The sequence below is a fragment of the Parasteatoda tepidariorum genome, chromosome 11, assembly GCF_982258835.1.
Source record: "Parasteatoda tepidariorum strain Cologne lab strain chromosome 11, Ptep-v5.0, whole genome shotgun sequence".
NCBI lineage: Eukaryota > Metazoa > Arthropoda > Arachnida > Araneae > Theridiidae > Parasteatoda > Parasteatoda tepidariorum.
This window is the reverse complement of record NC_141765.1, coordinates 65,106,993-65,128,949: the sequence shown is the minus strand read 5'-3', so window position 1 is coordinate 65,128,949 and position 21,957 is coordinate 65,106,993. Positions and strand designations below refer to the sequence as shown.

The window sequence follows — 21,957 nt, the reverse complement described above, 5'->3', positions numbered from 1 at the left end:
GAGGCATGGAGACAAATGTACAGTCGTTTAAGATACCAGTATTTTTGCAGTTTTATTGTTATTTTTTATTCTTATTTATAAGTAATACCATTGAAAAATATTCTGGTTTTACGCATAAAACAAAAATAAACTTATAATCCAGGTATCATTATCTCATAAAATATTAAATAAAAAGGTACTATTAATTTGAATGAATGTATTACTTTTAATTAATGTCTTAAGACTAGTTTTGTGCATTATGTGCACTCTAAGAAACTCAAGAACTCTCTTATTTATGAAATATAATGAAGTAGTGAATATCAATGGAGATCTAAGTAAAGTAAATTTTACTGAGAGATTATTGAGAAAACCACACTTATTTCACAATAAATCATTTGTAAAAATAAAATTACTTCCTTATTGTAACAATTATTGTAATTTCGTAAACATTATCAAATTCTGCAAATTGTTTAGAGATCTATTTCCTTTCCTTTTTAAAATAGAAACTTAAAAGAATATTACTCTGATACAAAGATATGATTTTAACATCAAATTTTACAGCAGTAATAGCAATATATTTTCTGATATTTGTTAGAGATTTAAAAAAGACAACAACATTAATGCTGATCTTATTGTTATAAATCGAAATAACATAAAAGATTCATTTCACACCGGCACGAATTCAATAAAAGTTCCATAACAATTTGAAGGGAGAAGCAATTTCAAACAACTCGGAGTTGTCAACTGACTTATTGGCACAGAATGGTTAGATTCAGAATAACAAGAGGTAATTCGATTTTATAACTCTGAAATTTGCCTCCGAGAAAAAATAAACGGAGGAAATTGAATAAAATAATGTATTGTTTATAAAGCATAAGTTAAACAGCCTCAACTTAGAAGACAAGCGTCTATAACAAGAAAACAAAATAAAGCGCGTAGTCATTTAGATCTCAAGGAAAACTCTGCGAGCAAATATCATGGAAGTATTTGTCGGAATTTTTTGCTAACATCTCTTTTTCGTTAATGGTTCCATAAAATATTTAAGAAATTCAAATGATTCAGTTTTTGTGTGAGGGGTAATTTTGCACCGATAACTGTTACATTGGAAAAGAAGTAAAAGGTTCTTTTTTTGTTATCACATTTTTGTGTTCTTATTTTTCTTCTTTTTTTTAATTTTTCTTCTTTACAAATCTCCGTCCTTTCCCTGAATAGTAGTTTCAACTTTAATCTTAAACGGACTATAATAAAAACGAAGCACAGGTACTTATAGCTAATGTCCATATTTACCGCTTCAGCACGTCATAATAGAGCGAGAGGGTTTTGCCTCCCGATCCACTGGAGAAATTCTCTTGGAGAAAACGGGAAAAAGCCTTTTCGCGAGTGTGATTAGGAGAGATTAGCGCGCCCTGATGAGGGGGAGAGAATCACTCCAGAAGAAAACGAACTGGTCATTTGAACCCATTCTTTTTATAACCGCCTCTTTTTTCCTTCACTTTTTGCAAACTTCTATTCTAATCTTTAGTCAAGATTTCTTTCAATAAATAAATTCCTAAATGATATGGAAATAGGTGCTACCACTTATAGAAATAATACTGACAGGAATGCTTTATTTATTATACTATACTATATTATGCAATTTTTAATATTGCAAGACACTGTTTTATTATACTGTTATTGTTTTATTTTTTTTAAGAAAAATATTAATCGGCAATTAAGACATTGATTAATTTGAGAGGTTCATGTGTTATCATATTAATTTAACTAACACTTAACTGTAGCAATAAATATGTACTGATTCAATGTATTACTATAGCCAAATACTAAAGCTTATATTATTTATGTATTGTCAATAAGCAGTCAATAGTAGCAATTAAAATGTCATATTCGTAAGAATTTTTAAAAGACTACTATGTTATCCATTCCAATCTTTAGTCAAGAATTCTTTCAATAAATAAATTCCTAAATGATATGGAAATAGGTGCTACCACTTATAGAAATAATACTGACAGGAATGCTTTACTATACTATATTATGTAATTTTTAATATTGCATGGATAACAAGACACTGTTTTATTATACTGTTATTGTTTTATTTTTTTAAAGAAAAATATTAATCGGCAAATAAGACACTGATTAATTTGAGAGGTTCATGTGATATATTAATTCAACTAATACTAAACTATAGCAATAAATATGTACTGATTCAATGTATTACTATAGCCAAATACTAAAACATATATTATTTATATATTGTCAATAAGCAGTCAATAGTAGCAATTAAAATGTCATATTCGTGAGAATTTTTAAAATACTTAAATCTATTTAAATGGAAAACTAATATGGCAGTCAAAGCCTTTCAAATGGCAGAAACAATAAGTTGTATTTGACACATGCATAACAATAATTTGTATTTAGGGCAAATAACAATTGTATCTTTTTCAATTACTAAAAAATAGTATTAGTAACTAATATTTTTTACTAGTTGATACCAAAGATTATTTTAAAAGCTAGATACTAAGGCCGGGATAGCCTGGTCTGTAGGGCGCTGGGCCAATGTCCAAGAGTTTGTGGGTTCGATCCCCGCAGTCCAAAGACTCCCCTTGTAGTAAATGGTGACTGATGCACGTAAAATCTGTCGAATCGCAAAGTCTTCCATGCTCCCATAACAAATCAATACCTCTGGAGGTACTGATCCAGGCGTTTCCTTGTCTTCTGGAAAGGTTCAAAATTACAAGGCTACGGATTTGAACATTAGTAGTCGAAAACCCAAAAATTGAGTCTTCTGTTCAACGACGGATATAAAAAAAAGCTAGGTACTCACAAGCTTGCACAAATAATAATATGAATACCGATAACTATTTGTTAGCATATTTTTCAACAATTTGACTAAACAAAAGATTTTTTAAAAACAAAATTCTCACAAACTGCAATTGTAATACTCTATTAATCTCTAATTAAATCACGATTTTATTGAGAGACAAAATAATCACACCTGAGAAGACTTTTAAATGATAAAGAAATTTTTATCTCATATGTGTGGATTTTTAATTAGGCAAATCACTATATTTTATAACATTCTTTCAAAACTACTACACATTTATAAAGTACTACTATAATTAAGTCTTAAATATTCAGAAAGCTTTATATTTAGTTTAATTTGTTGACACGGTATATAACTAATTATTGGTATTTATAGTAACTAACAAAATAATTAAATGTGTTTCAAACTTTGGGTAATTACTTAATTTATGACGTAAATGAGAAACAAAATTATCATAATAGACTTAATAATAGCCATATCCGTCTAATTTTCAAATTCTCACGTGCAAGAAAAAAAAATTTCTTTTAAAAGACAAATAAAACAGGTACTGCAACCAAAAGAAGCCGAATCAAACGCTTAAACAATTACAAGTACCTGATTTGGATAAATATTTACAAATGAACACTATTTTATATTATCAATGCATGATTGTAACATTATTTTTGTTAAAATTATGAGACAGTATGCTTAAAAACATGCATCTTTACTTCTGAAAATCATTGTATTTCTTATTTAAATGAAAAATGATCACACAAATTTATATTAACATCTTAATATGCTTTTAATATCAATAAAAAGCTGCAAAATGTTTTTATTTTACATAAGTTACCTTTATGAATTGAATTTTATTTGATTGTACTATAAAGGATTTTGAACAAACTTGATTCACGGAAATTAAAGACAATAAAGAAGAGCTTCAAGAATTTTGTTTTCTCCAGTGACAGAATCACTCTAAATCTAACGTACATGCAACCGTGCGGGTGCATATGATTAGCTATTTGAGGATGGGTCGCCATTGGTCACTCTTGCAGATTAGCGATCGATGAATATAAACAAGAGGGGACAGCCATCCTTTGCAAAGGCAGCAGAAAAATCTTGATTTCTTCATTTACAGAAAGATACAATTTGGTAGACATGATAAGCTTGTATGGGAAAATAAAAATATTTTTTTCTTTTGTAATTTTAAATGAATGGAATATTAAGGAAAGAATTCGAATAATAGTCATCACTTGTCAACAGGATATTATTCTAATATTTATTAATAACAAATAAATAATTAGAATTTTATAAGTAAATATAGATTTTAATTATTGCCTCATCTTTTTACGAAAAACAAATTTTGTGATTTTAAATGCCAACAGATCATAAAATAAGATTCGTTTAAAAATAAAATTTGTAAAATACAATGAGTTATAGTTTTTTGAATTGGCGGTTTGCTTTAAAAATTTTCCTTTCTTTTAAAGGTTTTTTGTTGAATAAGCACTGAAACTACTACAGTTTATTTTCACAAATATTATTAAAGATTGATGTTACATAAATCTATTTTATATCTACACATGTTTAAATGTAATAGGATTTGGATAAAAAAAATAAACTTGAAGAAAAATTTAGTGTTTGAAAAAGTTTTCTCATAGCGAAAGAAAAATAATTGATTTAAAAACTGTGATCGTTTTTAATATTTGTTTTTTTAATATTTGTTTTTTTAAATTGTATCAATTCGTTTCTTTAGTTACTTAAAATTAGAATAATTTTCAAAATGGAGAAAATATGATTTGAATATGAAAATGTAAGTTTGATACGTGCTAAAAAAGTTAAGAAAATACCTTAGTTCAAAATTTTGTGCCAAACATATATAAGCAAATCCATCGTTTGTAATCTCTCACAACTAGAGTGACAGCAAATGTTTTTAAAATGCAGTTGAATAGCAATTATTTTTTTATTTATTCTGTGTACTATATTCGCATATTTAAATGTTAGGCACGTTATAAAAAATTAACTACGCACATAAGTGGGTTAAATATGTTACGGAAACATATACACGTAAGACACTTGAAATAAAGACTTAAAGTGATTTTTATTGAAATAGCACAAGACAATGTTGTACAAGGAAGGGGCACTTGAGTGACTACAAGTTGAACCTAAACCATGAACTACAAACACATGGTGCGCGATCAACAACGAGTTTATTTATTTATTCTTTTTGTGTCTTTGTTTATACAAGAATAATTAAATTATTAAAATTTTTGTTTCTGGAAAAGCAGTTGAATGAGATCACAAATGTTCAATTAAATAAAATGAGTTGCAACAAACCAATTATTTATTATAAACAAAGGTTATTCACAAAGAAGTATATGGATATACAGAAATGAGAGAAAACTGAAATTTATCCTTTCGTACAAGAATTCATAAAAAGGTAATGAATTAATACAGTTGATTATGCAAATTATTTCAAGTCGTCTACATACATATTGTAAAGATATGGACAATAAAGTGATAATCTGTAGAATGTCAGTAACATAAATTTAAGACAAAATATACAAGAAATAATGTTTTAAAACAAAGAATGAGATAAAGGGTCAATATATTAGCGATGCCTTAAAATTAATATTATTGAAAATACTTAAAGTATTTCGCATTACATTGAAGACACCAAATAACACCATATATCGATAATTGGAAATGATAAAGATCGCGCAAGATGTATGGAAACTCTATGCAACTCGCTATGTGATTCATAAAACGCTTTATTTCTTTTAAAAAAATGGCATATGAGGTTTTATTTTGTTATGTGCGCTGTATAAGAGGCAATGATAAACTGAGGTTAATTAAATTTCTTTATTTTACTTTAAAGTGAATGCCAGGTACAATTTTTAAGAATAACATTTCCCTGAATATCACCATGGTAGATGATTTCGTTGATACGCATCAAATTAAAAGCAAATATTGATTTGATCGCTGTTCCAATATCTCATCACTAAGCCCTGTTAACTTTAAAGTTATATGAAAAGAGATGATATTGATATCATCAATTTGTAGCCATCAAATCAATACTTAAATATCAATTAACTCTTAACGTCTCTTTCCCGTTGATTTTTTTTACAGACTATTAGAGATTGAAAGATATCTACAAATCTTTATCTTTAATTGAAGCTCGTGAGTTTGGGGGTTTGTTTGGCATTAAATGTCAGCAACTTTATCAATTGATGCTATGAAAATACGTGATATAACAATAGGAAAGAGACATCAAGTAAATTAATGTTCCTGGACTATTTATTTAGAACGCAACCCAGCCTGAGGTCCCGGTTATAAGTGAAAAGATATTGGTGAGTTGCAACTTGTTTGATAATAATAGTATTTACATATACATACAAGTGCTTAATTGATAAGATGTGGACTCTACGTATTAATGGTTTTTTGGCAGTAGACCTTCAATGCTTTTAGACCTTTACATCACAACTTCTCATGTCATAAAATTCAAGCTTCGAGGTTCTGCGGTTACACATGGCAAAAGAAGGGTACTACGTTCAAAACTACAATGGGTATGATCTATGTACAAGTTTATAAAATTAAATCGCTTAACTACTCGTGTCAAAATTCATTTAGATATATTTTTTTTCTTTCTGTGATACATTCATCAATTTTAAATATTTAAGAACAATAAGATCACGATCATCGCTGAGCAAAATGGATTTTTTTTTTTTAAATTCACTCTATAGCTCATTATTTTGTTTGTTTCTATGGATCAAATTAATTGATCCAGCGCAGCGCTTTGGATAAATACTTTTAAACACAGTTTGGATCGCGCAATTGAAAAGAAAAAAAAATTGTTGCGGATGATCCTCCATAAATACTCAGCAGAAAGGGTCCTACGCAATTCGACAATCACAGTTGTTACATACGTTCAAGATTCAAAGAGGTACTGACATTTTCACGATGGCACCGCTCAAATGAGGTAATTCTCGTAAGTACTAATTGAGGTGATCAAGGAGGTGGACATTAGCGTTGCCACGATTAAATGTACCATATGGAATGCATAATCGTGAAAACTACTTTGACATCAAAGATCTTAAAGCCACCTAGTCAAAATAGTTTTATCTTAAAAAATAAACAAATTTTCTAAAAATTCTTTGCAGCTAAAAAAATTATATTTGAATAAATTGAGCAATGAAGTATTCCCTGAACATCATTCGTTTTGTCATACAAACTTAAATTAAAAATAGAACTATACAAATGAAGAATGTTCCTACTTCTTTTTGCATACAATGCATTTTTCTCTCTAACTTCAAGAAGGCAGAAATGAGGTAAGAAGTTATAATTTCTCTCGACCCTTAAAAATTATGGAAAAAGCAAATAAACAGGTTGTCAACTTTAAAATATTTTCTGTCCATACACTTTCACATCATTCCAACTTTTCACGGACAATTTCAACTATACATGAAGTCAGGTTAAAACTCTTTAGCTATGTACAAGTTTAAAAATTTCTCTCCGTCGGTAAAATGTTTACAAGAACAATCACTGCATATTAAAATTTTCAAAGAAAAATCAGAAAATTACTTAGTTAAAAGTTGCTAATTTTAACGAATAATATACTTCAACTGATTGACTAACAGATTGCACTGGCCACGATTGAGAAAGTTTTAGAAGTAATCAATATGGAATCATTTTAAATTATGAATCACAAGGTTTCTAACAAAATGTTTCTAACATTATAATTTATTCTAACAGTAACATTTAAATATAATTTGACTTCGTATTGACTGTAATAACAAATCAATAGACTGAAGCACAGCCAACATAAATTTGGATAAGTAATAAACTACTAAAATCTTATAAAAATGAACTATATTGCAGGGTGTATCCATCATTTTTAAGTCTATCACATGGATTATTAATGAAACTAATTATGTATCACAATCTTCCCTGACAAGAGAGAAATTTACCGTGATTCCTACATTTTGTCACCAGATGTAGGAAATAAAATGATTGCTAACAACAGGATGCTTGAGGTTCTATTGTTGTAAGAACTTTGCTTGAATATTTTATTTATTGTATATAAATTTGAGGTTGCCTTATCTGCCCTTTTCACCAAATGTATGGAATTTAAATGACTGTTAACACCCGGATGCTTGAGGTTATGATACATCTTAAAATACATCTCTGAATATTTTATTTATGGCAAATAAAACTGAGGTTGATTCGACAACTATTTGTCGCCAGATGCAGGAAATAAATTGATTGCTTACAACAGGATAATTGAGGTTCTGATGTTGTAAAAACTTTTCTTTATTTATTGCATATACAATTGAGGTTGATCTGCCTGAGTTGTATTTTTTATGATTTTCAGAAAAAAATAATCTAAAAGACTCCGTGGAAGTTTTGCGAAATACCTCTACTGTTATTATGTTTTTAAAAACATTAAGTCGTTAATGGGTAATAAGGGAATATAAGCTGAGTATTTATGGAGATAAAATGTTTGAAATATGACGCAAAACAGCGCAAATGCAGCAACAACGTACTAACATGTACACATCACCAAAAAAAAAAATATTATACATTTATAAAACACATTTCACATGATTTGGTTCGCCGTTCACACGTGTATGAATCGAAACATTTCATATAGACGACGAAATGATAAGCTAAACTAACAAGCTGATTATCACAGTGTCCCCAAAACATGTTTCTTCCTGTTCTGCCTATTAATTGCTTTCCTTTCAAAAACTTCCAATAATGAAACTCACAAACACTAATATAAAATATCAACATTATTGCTAGTGCAAATATCTATGACAAAAACTACTTAAAGCTGATGATTAACATGTTTTAACAAACTGGACTTTTTACATGTCACAAATTCCTGCCATGTTGTTTGTACGAGTTTAATTCATAAATTACTTACCGAAAATAGCACACGAACTTAAAGGAATTGCTTTTAAAATATTGTTTTTGTTTTCTATTTGGACATTTACGGTCGAATAATTTAGTGTAAAAATTCTAGAATTAATAAAACACAGTAAATATTACATTATTTACGCAGACAAACATGCAGTTGCGTAAAAATGTCAATTTAATATATGCGCACATATGTACGAATATATTATATGACAGCGTACAAATAATATGTGTATTAATAATCACATCGAAAGAAAAACTAGTTGTAGAATATTCACATGTACAAAAATGCAGGAGACAAAAACAGAAATATCATTGAGCAAATAAAAAATAGGTAGTTTGGTTTAAAGCTGGGGATAAAAATATGTACATGTACATAAATACAGTTAAAACAAAAAAAAAATTGTTATTTCAAACTTATAAATTTAACAACTTGATTATTGAAAAGATGCAATAAGTAAAATAGAGAATATTAATGTAAAATACAAAATCAGATTTGGGGAATTCTATTTGGTTTAATTCAATATATTTAAATATATCAACAAAGATTTGTCATACATGTTGATTAAATTAATATATATATGTATATATTAACAAATATATTAAACTCATTTTACACTTGAAGTATGGCAAAGCTTTAGAATATCACAAACATATTTGCCTTAGAACATTAATTAAGTCTAAAAAGTGCAACAAAGACCAAACATATACTGCAATAATAATTAAGGTTACCAACGAAGAGGAAACAAAACACGAGTTAATTATTAAATATGTGTGAAAACGTCTAACAATATTATTCTTTAAGACTACAGGGAGAAATAAATAGAGGAAAACATTAAATTATACTTTTTTCTAACAACATTTATTTTGATATTTTTAAATGTCTTAACTGTTTTATGCAGGTTATTTCTTTTTTTTTCTTCATATATATTATGTTTTACAGTTCTACAATGAAATATTTCTTTTAAAATTCATAATACTTCTTTTTCATATTGAATCTTAGAATTTCTCCATTGTTCGAGGATAAAATATTAGCAAACTATTTATTTTGTTATCGTCTTTAAAAATTTTAATATTGTAGGAAATATCTGAATAACTGCAATTTAAAATAAAAGTAACAGTAAATCGAAATTTTGTCAATTTCTACAATGGTTATTAAATGGTCAAACATAACAAAATAAGGTGCTTAAAAAATTTATTTCTGGTTAATATTATTTAAATTCTGTTATTTTATTTTATTAAACTTGTGATAATTACATAAATTTTGTTTAAAATATTTAAAAAATATAATTAAAAGCCATGGATAAAATTTGGGAGAAGATGATTTTTTCTAGATTCAAAAGTTTTGAGGTAAAATCTGGTGATTAATCTTATAATTTTTAATATTTATTTATTTATTTTTTTACATATATTACGTCTGGTGTTTTTTTAAAGAGGATTTACTAAAATATGCTTGTTTCGAATATTGTATTTAAACGTTTAAACATACATAAGCAGGTTTTTATGGCTCCAAAAATGAAAAACCATTTCTGACTGATCTCTTCAGTTTCGCTAACAAGTTAGCAAGATTGAAGGTTCCCTTTTGGCTTCTCACATATAAAGTGGCTATTTATTGTCAATAAAAGCTTTGACATAGTACCGCTTTAACAAAGAGTTCACTGTCATGTACCTCTCTAAGTTAACAGGGAAACAGAACTTCAAAATGAATCTTAATGTTACTATAGTTGTTATTGAGAACTGGGTAGTGGAGTTACTTCGTAAGTGTATAAATGCCATGCATATTTGATTAAGATTAAATTTCAAAACCTGATATCGGTGACGTTTGTACTTTTCAACCAGTTTTATGCATTTATTATTTCATTAAAATATCGTTGAACTAAGAAGTAAAATATACTAAATTTAAATTTCAAAACACTGAATGAAAAAAAAATAAATCCCAATCTAACTCCATGAAAGTAAAAATTTTCAAATAAATCCTAAACAGCGTAAAACAATTATTTTGCCTTAAAATTAAACTGAAACCCTAAGTTGACGTTAGATAATTGAAAAGTTCAAAACTATTTGTTAGTTTAACGTTCGTTTTAGTTGAGACAAAGAAGAAAAGTAATGAGAAAATCTAACTACAAAATAAATGTGGAAAAAGCCAGATTTTTAGCAGAATCTCTGGAGGGAAAACTATAAAAACTCATTCTAAAGAAATTATTTCCCTAAAGGCGGAAACAATGTCCCTCTGTCTTACAAGCAGTTAATTATTTAATTGTTGTCTGAGCGAAGTGATCTGTTGCACAGACAAGATTAATCAAAAGATTTGCATTCGAAAAGACGAAGACAAAAGACTGTGCGCATCCCTTAGTACATCTCGATTTGCTCCAAATAGAAAAGTCCTTTTATGAAGAACATCTTCTCTGGTTCGGTCCCTAACTAACACGAAATTAGAAGCAAGCCACAGTAACAAGAGAAGAGAAAATCTACTTTTGTTTCAGATAATGACTCTCAAAGTCTGAAAACGTGGAATTTGCATTACAATGGATTTTTCCCAGGGTAAACTTGTTTACTTTTTGAAACAGCGCCTTTTAAAATGAGAACACCACTTATCATCTAACCAGTTGTGATCAAGTATCAAAGTAAAGAAAATGAAGAAGGCTTTCTAATAACACCTTTTCTTTTCATATTACTTAACGAAAAATCATTTCTAGACGGAAAGGATGATTAAAATCACTTTAACGACGCCATCTTTTTTCATTGCCTACAATTCATTTTCAAAAATCATTTTATTTTTTAATTAAAATTTATGAGGACTCACTTTGGGGGTGGCCCCTTCTATCCTAGTTTAATTTTAAGGGATACTCTTTATTATCTCTTGGGAGATATATTTTAGAAACGTAATGTTAATGTTTCACTCTACCTTAAACCTCACGTTTCTTAAGATCGTTTAATATCCTATATCATAATAGCTAGCTAAGTTTACTATTCGTCACGCATAGTAATTATGAACGTGATGGTTGCTAACACGTTTAGCAAATACATTTTCCTTAAGCATTAATCGTTTCGCACACCCACCACTGTACTAAACTTCTTCTAAGACAATCTTTGAACGCTTGTTTTATAAACAGGGGTTATGTTCACACCAAACCCATCTTCGCATCAATTACATATCTAACAGAAGAGGTGGGGAAACAAAAAGTTTTTTTTCTTCCAAGTAAAAAATTGTGCTGCTGACTATATTACCTCTCCCCAAAATTTGCATAGATAAAATAAAATAGCGATATAGCTTAAAACGGTGTCAAGTAACACTCATTTTTATCGAAAGGCATTAAAAGAGCTGGATTGAACGCAACGGAATGAATTTGAGAAAAAAAAAAAATTATGAGAGATGGATCGTGATGTAGAAGAAATTAATAGTCGCATTTGGGGATGTAAGAAAGCTTCTGGAATGCTTTTAAAGCGGCCAAATAGTTGCAAAATGCATGGGTTATTCTCAAAATTTATCTGGTCACAAGGTGGCAGTACCCAGTAATTTTGAAGTTTGTAGTTGCAAGTCGCCTTCCCTCAATAACCTGTTATTACGCATGGTAAAACGTTTTGATAGATGATATGCAAAGTTTAAACAGTAACAAAAATGATCGAATTAAATATTCCTTAAAATGTTTTTAAAGTTTTCCTTCTTAGGCGGAAATTTTTTCCTCAAAATCTTATTATTTTGTAAAATATCTGAAATCCAGCCTTCTTCAACTTTGAAGGTACTAATTATTCTAATGGTACTTTTATCTAACTATGGTACGATAAGCTACAACTAATTGGCCAAAATGAATAAACTGCAAATAACTTACTCTCAAAAAGCAATTTTAACTTCACTTTTAATGCTCTCAGAACAAGTCGAATGAACTAGAGAAGCTTTGCATTAAGAGTACTTAATACCGATGCAAAATTCTCAAAAGCTCTTAGGTTTAAAAGCGCGAACAAAGAAATCGAGGATTAAAACTTTTTAATGAACCTTTAACTTTTTATTCGATAATCGGAAGGGGAATTGCAGATTAAAAGAGTTAAATAGCGCCATTCGAAGAAAAAAAAACAAGCTCTTTTATTCAATTCGCAATATTTCATGCTACGAAATAGGTATTAAAGATTTGTTAAGCTAATTGAATATTTTATACCTTAAATAACATAGTAATTTTTTTTTATTCAAAAGCAATTTATTAAGAGTAAACAGATTATGAGTTTCCCTTGAGAGGTACATGGCAGCTTGAATATTTTGTTAGAAGCTAATTGGCATAACTAAAATTTTTAAGGAATTATTATAAAAAGGAAACAAACAATTTTGCATTCCTTCTAATACATCCAATCCAGATGAAAGCCCGCTTCAACGAAAATTCTATGTACAAATCACTCACGTCATTCAATGGTCATTCAATCATACAAGGAAGGGGGAAATTGGCATTAAATGCCCATACCTAATCCATCTTCTGTTTAGACAGTGTTTGACACTGTAGATACAAGTACAGGGATTGGGGTTTTTGAGGGTATATATGCATGGAGTACTTGAATCTTAAGTACAGTCCTAGCTTAGAGGTCAAACTTGTTTAACAAGACTTAACATCTTAGCTGAATAGATATCTGCTCGTTAGCATCTAATATAAAAGAATGACTTCCAATATCCCAATTTAGAAATTCCTTTTAGCTGATAGTTTATTGAAATAAAATCTAACAATTGAAGAATAATTAAACAAGCTATCACATTCATATTCATTTAACAGAACATATTTATTTTTTTTTATTATTTATATTAAATATTATTTAATTTATATTAAAACTATAACGGGAGAGATTTTAATTGCATTAAAATATATGAAAAGTAAGAAATTTTTGTTTCAACTAAAACAGATCAGTACAATTTAGAATAATAGATTTTGAATTTCAGAAATAATACACGTACAATTTATGAACATAATTTCTCATAAATGAATAGCAATAAAGCTTTATTCCTCTTTGCAAGAATTACTGAGTTTTCTCGTTAACAAGCATTTAATAAACAATTAACTTAAATCTAAAAGCCTCATAAAGCTAACTTCTTTAATAAATAAAAAAATAATAATAAAGTCACTAAATCCATTGATATGACACAATAAAACCTAAATGAGTCAAGTATTATTCAAAAGGTTTATGAAAAGAGATGTTTCATATAACTCCCTTTGTTTATGAGATCAATTAAAAGACTACGCCTTTTATAAACAATTAAACAAAACGACTTCAAAAGAAATTATTTGAAATTCACTAATAGCTATAAAGAAATAAAAAGCATTGAGAAAATAGGCTTTAAAGTGATAACTTTTAAAAGCAAGGCACTGTAGTATGTTTGAGATAATATTTACTACTTATTTATAATGATATTAAACAAAACCTCTATACTGAAATAATATTCCTGAGAATTTACTTCTTTTAAAATAAAAATGGAAATAAGGGGGTGAAAAAGACAACACGTCAGACTTTTAAAGGCTAAAATCAAAACTTAATAATTCCCACTGCAATAAGGGACAGGAAAATATTCCAAAAAAATCTATTTTTACAGGAATGTATTAAGGGGTTTATATTTAAAATATCACCTTGGGCATACGACACTTTAATAAAAGTGTTTCTGGTATCAGAAAGTGTTTTTATATCTACGAAAAAAAAAGTCACACAGATTTCAAACACAAACATTTCTGATGATATCAAATATATGATGAACAGATCCATTAAAAGTGAATGTATCAATTCACAAGTTGTTTCAATTAAAAGAGAACAGTTCAAATATATTCGGGGGCACAATATGATATTTAAAATGACACGAGCCATTTTAATTGTATTTCAAATATCGTAAATCACAGTATCAATCTTGTCTATGGTCAACAATTTTCTTTCAAAAATATAACTCATTTAAAACTGTAAACACTGGGTATTTGAACTGTTGTGAATTGACATGGTAAAAAAAAATCATATGTTGTCTAAAATGGTTTTACCTGGAAACACGAAACACATTACAATTATTATTACAGCTCTGATAATTACATACACACACAAAATACATATACACACAGGCATTGGGGGCTTAATTCTTCAATGTGCCATATTTTTATATTAGCTTGTACACAATCAGAGAATGCTATATATTTATATTATTTATATATGTATAGATATTTATATATATACATATATATCTTTTTTTTCTGGAAGTTAAAACTTTGTTCGTCTTTATTTGTGACATTTTAAAGTAAAGTTTAGCCCATCAAAATTATATTTATGCTACGAGAACCAGATTTTATCTTCCTTAATACTGGCCATAATTTAGATAAATAGAAGAATCCAATGCCACATATTTAATGCTCAGTCAGACACAGATAAAAAAATGCCTTAAAAAAAACAAGTGAAAAGAAACATTCTCTCGTGTAGAAATATGAAAAATCTCAATAGAAACACGATTAAGAGTAACAGTTCTGTAATAAACAAGTAACAATATTTCACCACACTCACAAAATTAACATCAAAGATAAACGATTACGATTAATTGATTTAGATAATACACTAGAATAATATACAGATGATGAACGAAACAAAATGAAGCAACATTTTGTTTCTGATGAAAAACATACAAATTTGAGGTATTCAGAAAATTTCCCAAACTAGCTCTATTACCTACTAGTTGCAATGAAAATCAACGAGTCTACAACATCTGAAGTCTTTAAAATTGTATTTTTTTTGTGTGAGCAAATAGTAGATTGGATTACCAGAAATTATAGTTATTTGGACATCGAAGAATACAGACGTGATTTAACACGTGAACTGAGTTTGATTTTCTTTATCATTCTCACAATTTGCTTATATTTTGAAAAAAATCCCTGATGACATTTGATGGAATAAGCACCACTGAGAAAAAATCGTAAGAAGCTGATGTTAAGCAGCCTGAACGAAAGAAATCACTGATGAATGTATTTAAAACAGTCAGAGTAAGAAAATTATTGTTTTCCAGCGATTTATTCTGAAACATTGAAATAAACAACCTTATTTTTTCATATATTTTATGATATTACTTTGATGATTTCTTTCGTTAAAGACTGTCTCGTGTGCAAACTGTTGCATTTCTCTTGTTATTAATAATTTATTTAGCACTGAATCATGATGAAAACTGTATACCACACTTTACTTAAAACATTTGAGCCATGAAAAATATTTTTGCATGTTGGAATTGATGCACTTACAGTAAAATGTTAAGTTTTGAATGATAATACTATGTCTATATGATGAGGTATAAGACAGGATACAAAGAGAATGTCCTACACAGATCTCACTATTGCAAGAGACATTAAAATTAGCATTCCCACTTATTCTTTTAAGAGAGTTTGGATAACAAATTTAGTGAAACTTAAAGACAATACTCTTAATAAGAAACTTGCTAACAGTATAAACGGATACAAATTTAAAAATGACTGAAATGAATAAACTGTTTAAGTATTGGCTAAACTGGAACGCACTCTCTAAGATTCAAGGCACCATTATGAGTCTGATGGACTTTCCCTCCGAATCACAGGTGCGAAATCACAAATATTTTTGTTTTGATGGCAATGATATATATTTTGAATTTTTCAAATGATTTCTCATCACGAGATGGAGAGAGTGAGGGAAAGAAACAGTTGCCAATACTTAAATTTTAAAATGTCAGCATTTTATATCTGATCAAGTTAATTATGTAAAAAGAAGTGTGGAAAGGCTAACTTTTGCCTCATATTCAAGCTTCTTGGCATGCAAAGTTAACATCACGTTCAAACTCATTAAACCTGAATTATGTTTGTAATATATATATATATCTCCAAGAGCTTGTGACTCGTTGATGTGAGTGATATACATAGAGACGTCTTTCAGCAAACATCGCATAAAAATGTAAAATTGTCGTAAAACACAACGCTAAAAATTCACCGGGAATTAAGAAATCTGAGGTAAGAGTCCATCAGTCCGAGACTTAAATGAGGAATTGAGCTTTCAAAGGTTCACTGATATTGGTGTAAATTAGTATTTGGATGGTATACAACAAATTCACAGATTCAACATTTTACGAATAAGAAAAGACAAACTTTGAACGCTCTTCCCGTGAAAGAAGATTTCAGTCCTCTCGAACTATTGATGTTTTTCATTGTTGTTGACTTTTATCTTTCATCGTTATTGGATGCTCTCCTCCACTCATTGTTGGCATTGATGCATAGTTCCGAATTTGATGAAGAGAAATAAGTTGATTGGGGAAAGAACTATGGCTCTGTTTAACTTCCATTGATCCCATTGGGTTTGTGCTCTTTGGAAAATTAATGGGTTCATAAGGGAAATATGAGGTACGTGTTGCTGACGGCATGGACAGCTGAGGTCCTGAAGAAATAGGCAACATTCCCGACTGAATGGGAGTGAATGCTGAAGTGTTCTTACTTGTGGGTGGATGATGACCTTGAGTCATAGATGAAGTATCATATTGGTTTTGACCTAAATGCGAGCCTAAATCGTGGTCCCTGCCGTTTGTATGATTGGCACTATTTGCCACCATCTGCTGCTGTTGTTGTTGTTGCTGTTGTTGATGGCGAGGATCCATATGGAGTCTCGCATGATGGTCATTCATGCTATTCTGAAGACATGTTTCTGAGACATGCGGATGCAGATGATGAGAAGGTGGAGACATGGGTGATCCCATTGAAGAAGGATCTCCCATTCCATGATGAGTTTCGGAAGATACCGAGGAGGCAGTTTTTGTCCAATAATTGTCCGTGGGCGCTGGCCCACGAAGTGATTGATTGGAAGGTATATTGAGGTTGTTATTGTTGGTTAAAGGTGGCAACGGACGTTTTTCAAGACGGTCAGCATGCTTCTGCATGTGCTTGGCAAGATAAGTTTCCTGCGTATATGACTTCCCACAAAATTGACAAATATGTGTTTTGAGATGTTTAGACTCTTTGTGCTTTGGGATGTGCTCCAATAGACCCGCTTCATCAGCGAAACATTTGTAGCAGCTGTTGCACTTGTAAGGTTTATCTGTCTGGTGACAACGAGAGTGAGATTGTAAATTGGACAGTTGCGAGAAGGCCTTGTTGCAGCCAGGAGCCCGACACTTGTAAGGCTTATCCCCCGTATGTGTCCGGATATGTTGTTGAAGATGGGACAGCTGAGTGAACTTCCTCTGGCAGATCTCGCATCGATATGGCTTGATACCCAGGTGGATACGCGTATGCTGAGACAGGTATGAGGAGTTGGCGAACGCCTTGGAGCATTGAGAGCACTTGTACGGTTTGGCCTCACGCATGTGGATTTGAGTGTGTAGCTGCAAATCTGCCTTGGACCCAAAGATCTGGAAAGAGTAGAGAGGGATCAGTCACGTTTCGTGATTTTTTTCTTTTCTGAAGAAATTATCATTTATTTTGGAAAACTGGCCTACCACACCATGTAAAGGCAAAATCGAAATATTTTTTTTTCTTTAAAAATTTGAATAAATTTGAAACGGCATGACAGGCCGCCAAGATTAATAATTTAAGCAAAATATATTTTAATTTTTAATATTATGGGCTCAATTTTAAGTCACGAATTTTGTTGGCCAAGGCAGGCAGCAGCTAAACACTTTGGAGGTGGCCTCACAGGGCATGGTGTGGCTGTGGCAATGAGCGTGAACCGGATTGGCCTCGCGTGGCCACAGTAATGCCTGGAGGGGTACACACTCCTGAAGCACTGGGCCACGAAATTCCTTCAATCCGGTGCACGGCAGGAAGAAAGAAGAAAGGAAAGGGAGAAACAGAATTAAAAGACACAGGGACACTAAAATAGACAGCAAAACACATCATACGCAAAATATCATGTTAAAAACATATAAATCGGTTTATTCATAATATATGGTAGCAAAATCTGTTTTTTATAGTCATATATTAAAAAAATATATACACACAGTATTATACACATAATAACGTGTTCCGATCTATTTATAATATAATATATATAGATCGAATCATGTTTATGATAAAATTTATATTATAATCAAATTTTAATTTAGTTACAATTTAAATTGATATAGCAAATGAGTGATACACGTATTTAAAAGTTACATACAGAATTTAAAAAATATTTTAGTAAATATGTATTTTATTCAGTAGAATTAGAATAAGGATAAAATGAAATTACTAAAGATATTTTTCCGATTCTAAGGATTAAAAAATTATGTTTCTTAATACCAATAGAGGCCGCCACAAGTACTTATCTCTTTTTCAAATAAAGAGAGATTCGAAAAGAAAAGAAAATAATTTCGAGAAAAGGAGAAGCTTTTTCATCAGAATTCCCACGTGCTCCAGATTTTCTCCTAACAACACCAATTATTCGAATTTACGAAGAATACGTGCATAAAAATAAACCACTGCAAATCTTTTAGAATTCCTAGTAAAATTTTAAATGAAAAATAAGAAAAGTAACTCAGACAAATACAGCAGATTTTAGAAAACTGGTCATTTAATTTATCCATTTTTACAAATCTGAATATAATAAAAAAAATGACACTTTAATACAGATAAAGTATACTTACACATAAGATAAATTAATTTAATTCATTTTATTTAGGATACATAACAAACTCATTTTTATTTCATGCATCTAGCGAACTCAATGCTTTCTTATTACTTAAACAATTCTCTAGAATCAATAGTATTGATGAATTATGGGAAAAATAAATATTTTCGTCTTAAAATTGGGGAAAATATCAGTAATGTATTTTTAACCAAATATTTACACCCGGTAGAAATTACTGAAAATTTTTGAATGAGAAAATGCAATATAGATTAATTTGGAAATCGAATAATTTGAAATCGCAAAGCATCTGTTTTCTAATGTTGAAGAATAATTGAAGGGTTAGGGGAAAAATAGTAATAAACCACTCTTTTTCCTATGTAAGTTTTACAGAAAATTGCACCCCAGTATTTTTTCCACCTATGTAAGTTTTTGAAATTAAAAGTAGATAACAATGCAATACATAGAAACATTTTATTGCCGACATTGAAAGTTATATTATTCATCAAAATTACTCGCTCAAGCTATTTAAAAATGTCGCTTCCGTCCCAAAGGATTTAATTTAATTATACATTATACACTTTTATTAAAAAAATTGTTATTATAAAAGCTGTAGAGATTGCTTCCATATTATTGTAGCCCAAAAACGTGTAACTCAAAATGTACTAAATCTAAAAACAATAGTTTAAAATTAAAAATAAGAAAAATTAATAAAAAAAAAAAATAATCTATATTTATGTATAGATAATTTTTTTAATACTTTATTTAACATGAAGCTTGATCAGTTTTAATTATCCATTAATAAAATAGGCGTCGAAGTTAAGCTTTATTATATCCGGCTTTTTTTCAGAGGAATTCCCTTAAGTTAACACCGAAGGTGTAGAAAAATTTTTGGTTCAGAATTAATACTAGTTTTTTTTATGATCTATGTAAAAAAAGCAAAAAAAAAAAAAAAATTTAAGATGAATTATTCAGAAAAAAAAAGTTTATAAAAATAAAAGAAGCATTATTGCATTATTTCACCTAAAATAAAATAAATTTAAAATTCCGGACGCGTTATTTGTTCAACTGATACCCATTACAGACTTATTTTCTTTCACCTTTATTGCATCAAGTTTAACTTTTTAGAGAATGCTGCGCCACTGTTCTTTCGCTAGACCCCAACTAATTACTTTAGTGTTATTTGCGAATTTTATTTTTTTTTATCCCCTCCCACTTTTTTTTTTATACTAAGCAAGTTCATCCTATTATTGGTATAGTGTGAAGAGAGAGTAAAGACGCTGGTGTAAATTATAATTTGCCTACGCCCTGAAGGCAATAACTTCAGTCGGCGCTAATATCAATTAGTCAGAGGCAGATTAATATTTCCAACACGAGCTTTTGCTTTTGAACGGAAGCTTTTGTTTTATTATTAGCCTGGGCATTTTTTCAAGCTCCCCTAACTGTATATGGGGATACAAATCTTATTTTCTTACTACCCTCCATACTTTCTTTATTACGCTGGGTCTATTTGTTATTAAAATATGATTAGCCTTTGAAAAAAAAAGTTTAAATGTTCGTAATTACAAGAACAGTGATTAATTATGTCAGCACACAAAGCGAAATTTATTTAGGCAAAAGATTACGAATATTTTTTTTAAAATTTGCTTTCAATTGTTATTCTCTTTTCTCACACCCCTCTCCCCAAAAAACTAGGAGAAAATATAGTTTTTTTATTTCCTTTTATACATAATATGTTATTGTTTTTCCTTTTGGTTATTCCCTCTCTTACAGTTTTCTTTTGGCAATTTTTTTCTTACTTCTCTAGCTAATAGATTTTATGAAAAAATTATCCATTAAAAAACAAGTTATAAATCGCGCCCCTCGTAATATGATATGTACACGGGGGAGGGGGATTTACCGTTTATTCTTTACGCCACTTCCTCCCTAAAGGGACAGAAAATTCTCCTCCAGAGGGATTTAAAAATATTTCAAGTCCCAGCGATTATTTCGTCTGCTCTTTATAACTTCATTTCAAAGAAAAATTAAAAAGTGTTTACACATTTTCAAGTCAAGAGAAAGAGAAAAGATGAATGATGAAATTAACAACCACTTTAAGTTAGGTTAAGGTTTGTAATAACAGATATTTTCCTGACACTTTTCTTCAAAGTAAAATTGTCATGTTATTTTTATTTGAACTAGTCAATTTTAATCCTTGGCTATTTAAGTAACAAATAGCTGCCGTTTGGTTTTGTTCGTTGTTTTAAAACGCTGCAGAACGAATCAATGCAAATTTGCTTCTCTTGTATAATAATAAATTTTAAAAATATGTTCTTACATTTATATTAAGTATAAACTACAAAATTTATAACGATACAATCAAAATCGAAATTTTTTAAGGAAATTAAGAAATCACGAATTGATTGCTAATACGATTTATTTATTTTGTTTGATTTGCTTTACTGCATCAAATTCACAAACATACTTTATTTATTAACAAATAGGGCACATTTGTTACATACATATTACAACACAAAATTAGGATGTTAGTTCAGGTGAACATAAAATTAAAATCTTTAGATCTTGTTGCTGTTTTAATGCTGTTTATATCAGTATCAGTTCCAATATTATAAGAGAATTCATAATAATTATTTTTCCAAATTTCTTTCTTATATACTTCCCAATAAATATTTTAAAACAGTGAGTTTTTTATTTTTTTTTTTATTTATTTATTT

General features: G+C 29.4%; 1 protein-coding gene across 11 annotated transcripts in view; it reads right to left on the bottom strand.

Annotated features, from left to right (window-relative positions):
• Window positions 1-21,957, bottom strand: part of LOC107449700 (uncharacterized) — a 567,179-nt gene that overhangs the window by 117,944 nt on the left and 427,278 nt on the right. For 6 of the 11 annotated variants that reach the window (XM_071187673.2, XM_043043921.3, XM_087155430.1 and 3 more), the window contains one exon: window positions 16,271-18,047. The exons of the other annotated variants lie outside the window; for them this stretch is intronic. In XM_071187673.2, the coding sequence (XP_071043774.1) occupies window positions 16,851-18,047 (1,197 nt within the window). In that variant the 3' untranslated portion in view covers window positions 16,271-16,850. Of the gene's footprint in view, window positions 1-16,270; window positions 18,048-21,957 lie in introns of those variants that run through there. 11 annotated transcript variants of the gene reach the window in all.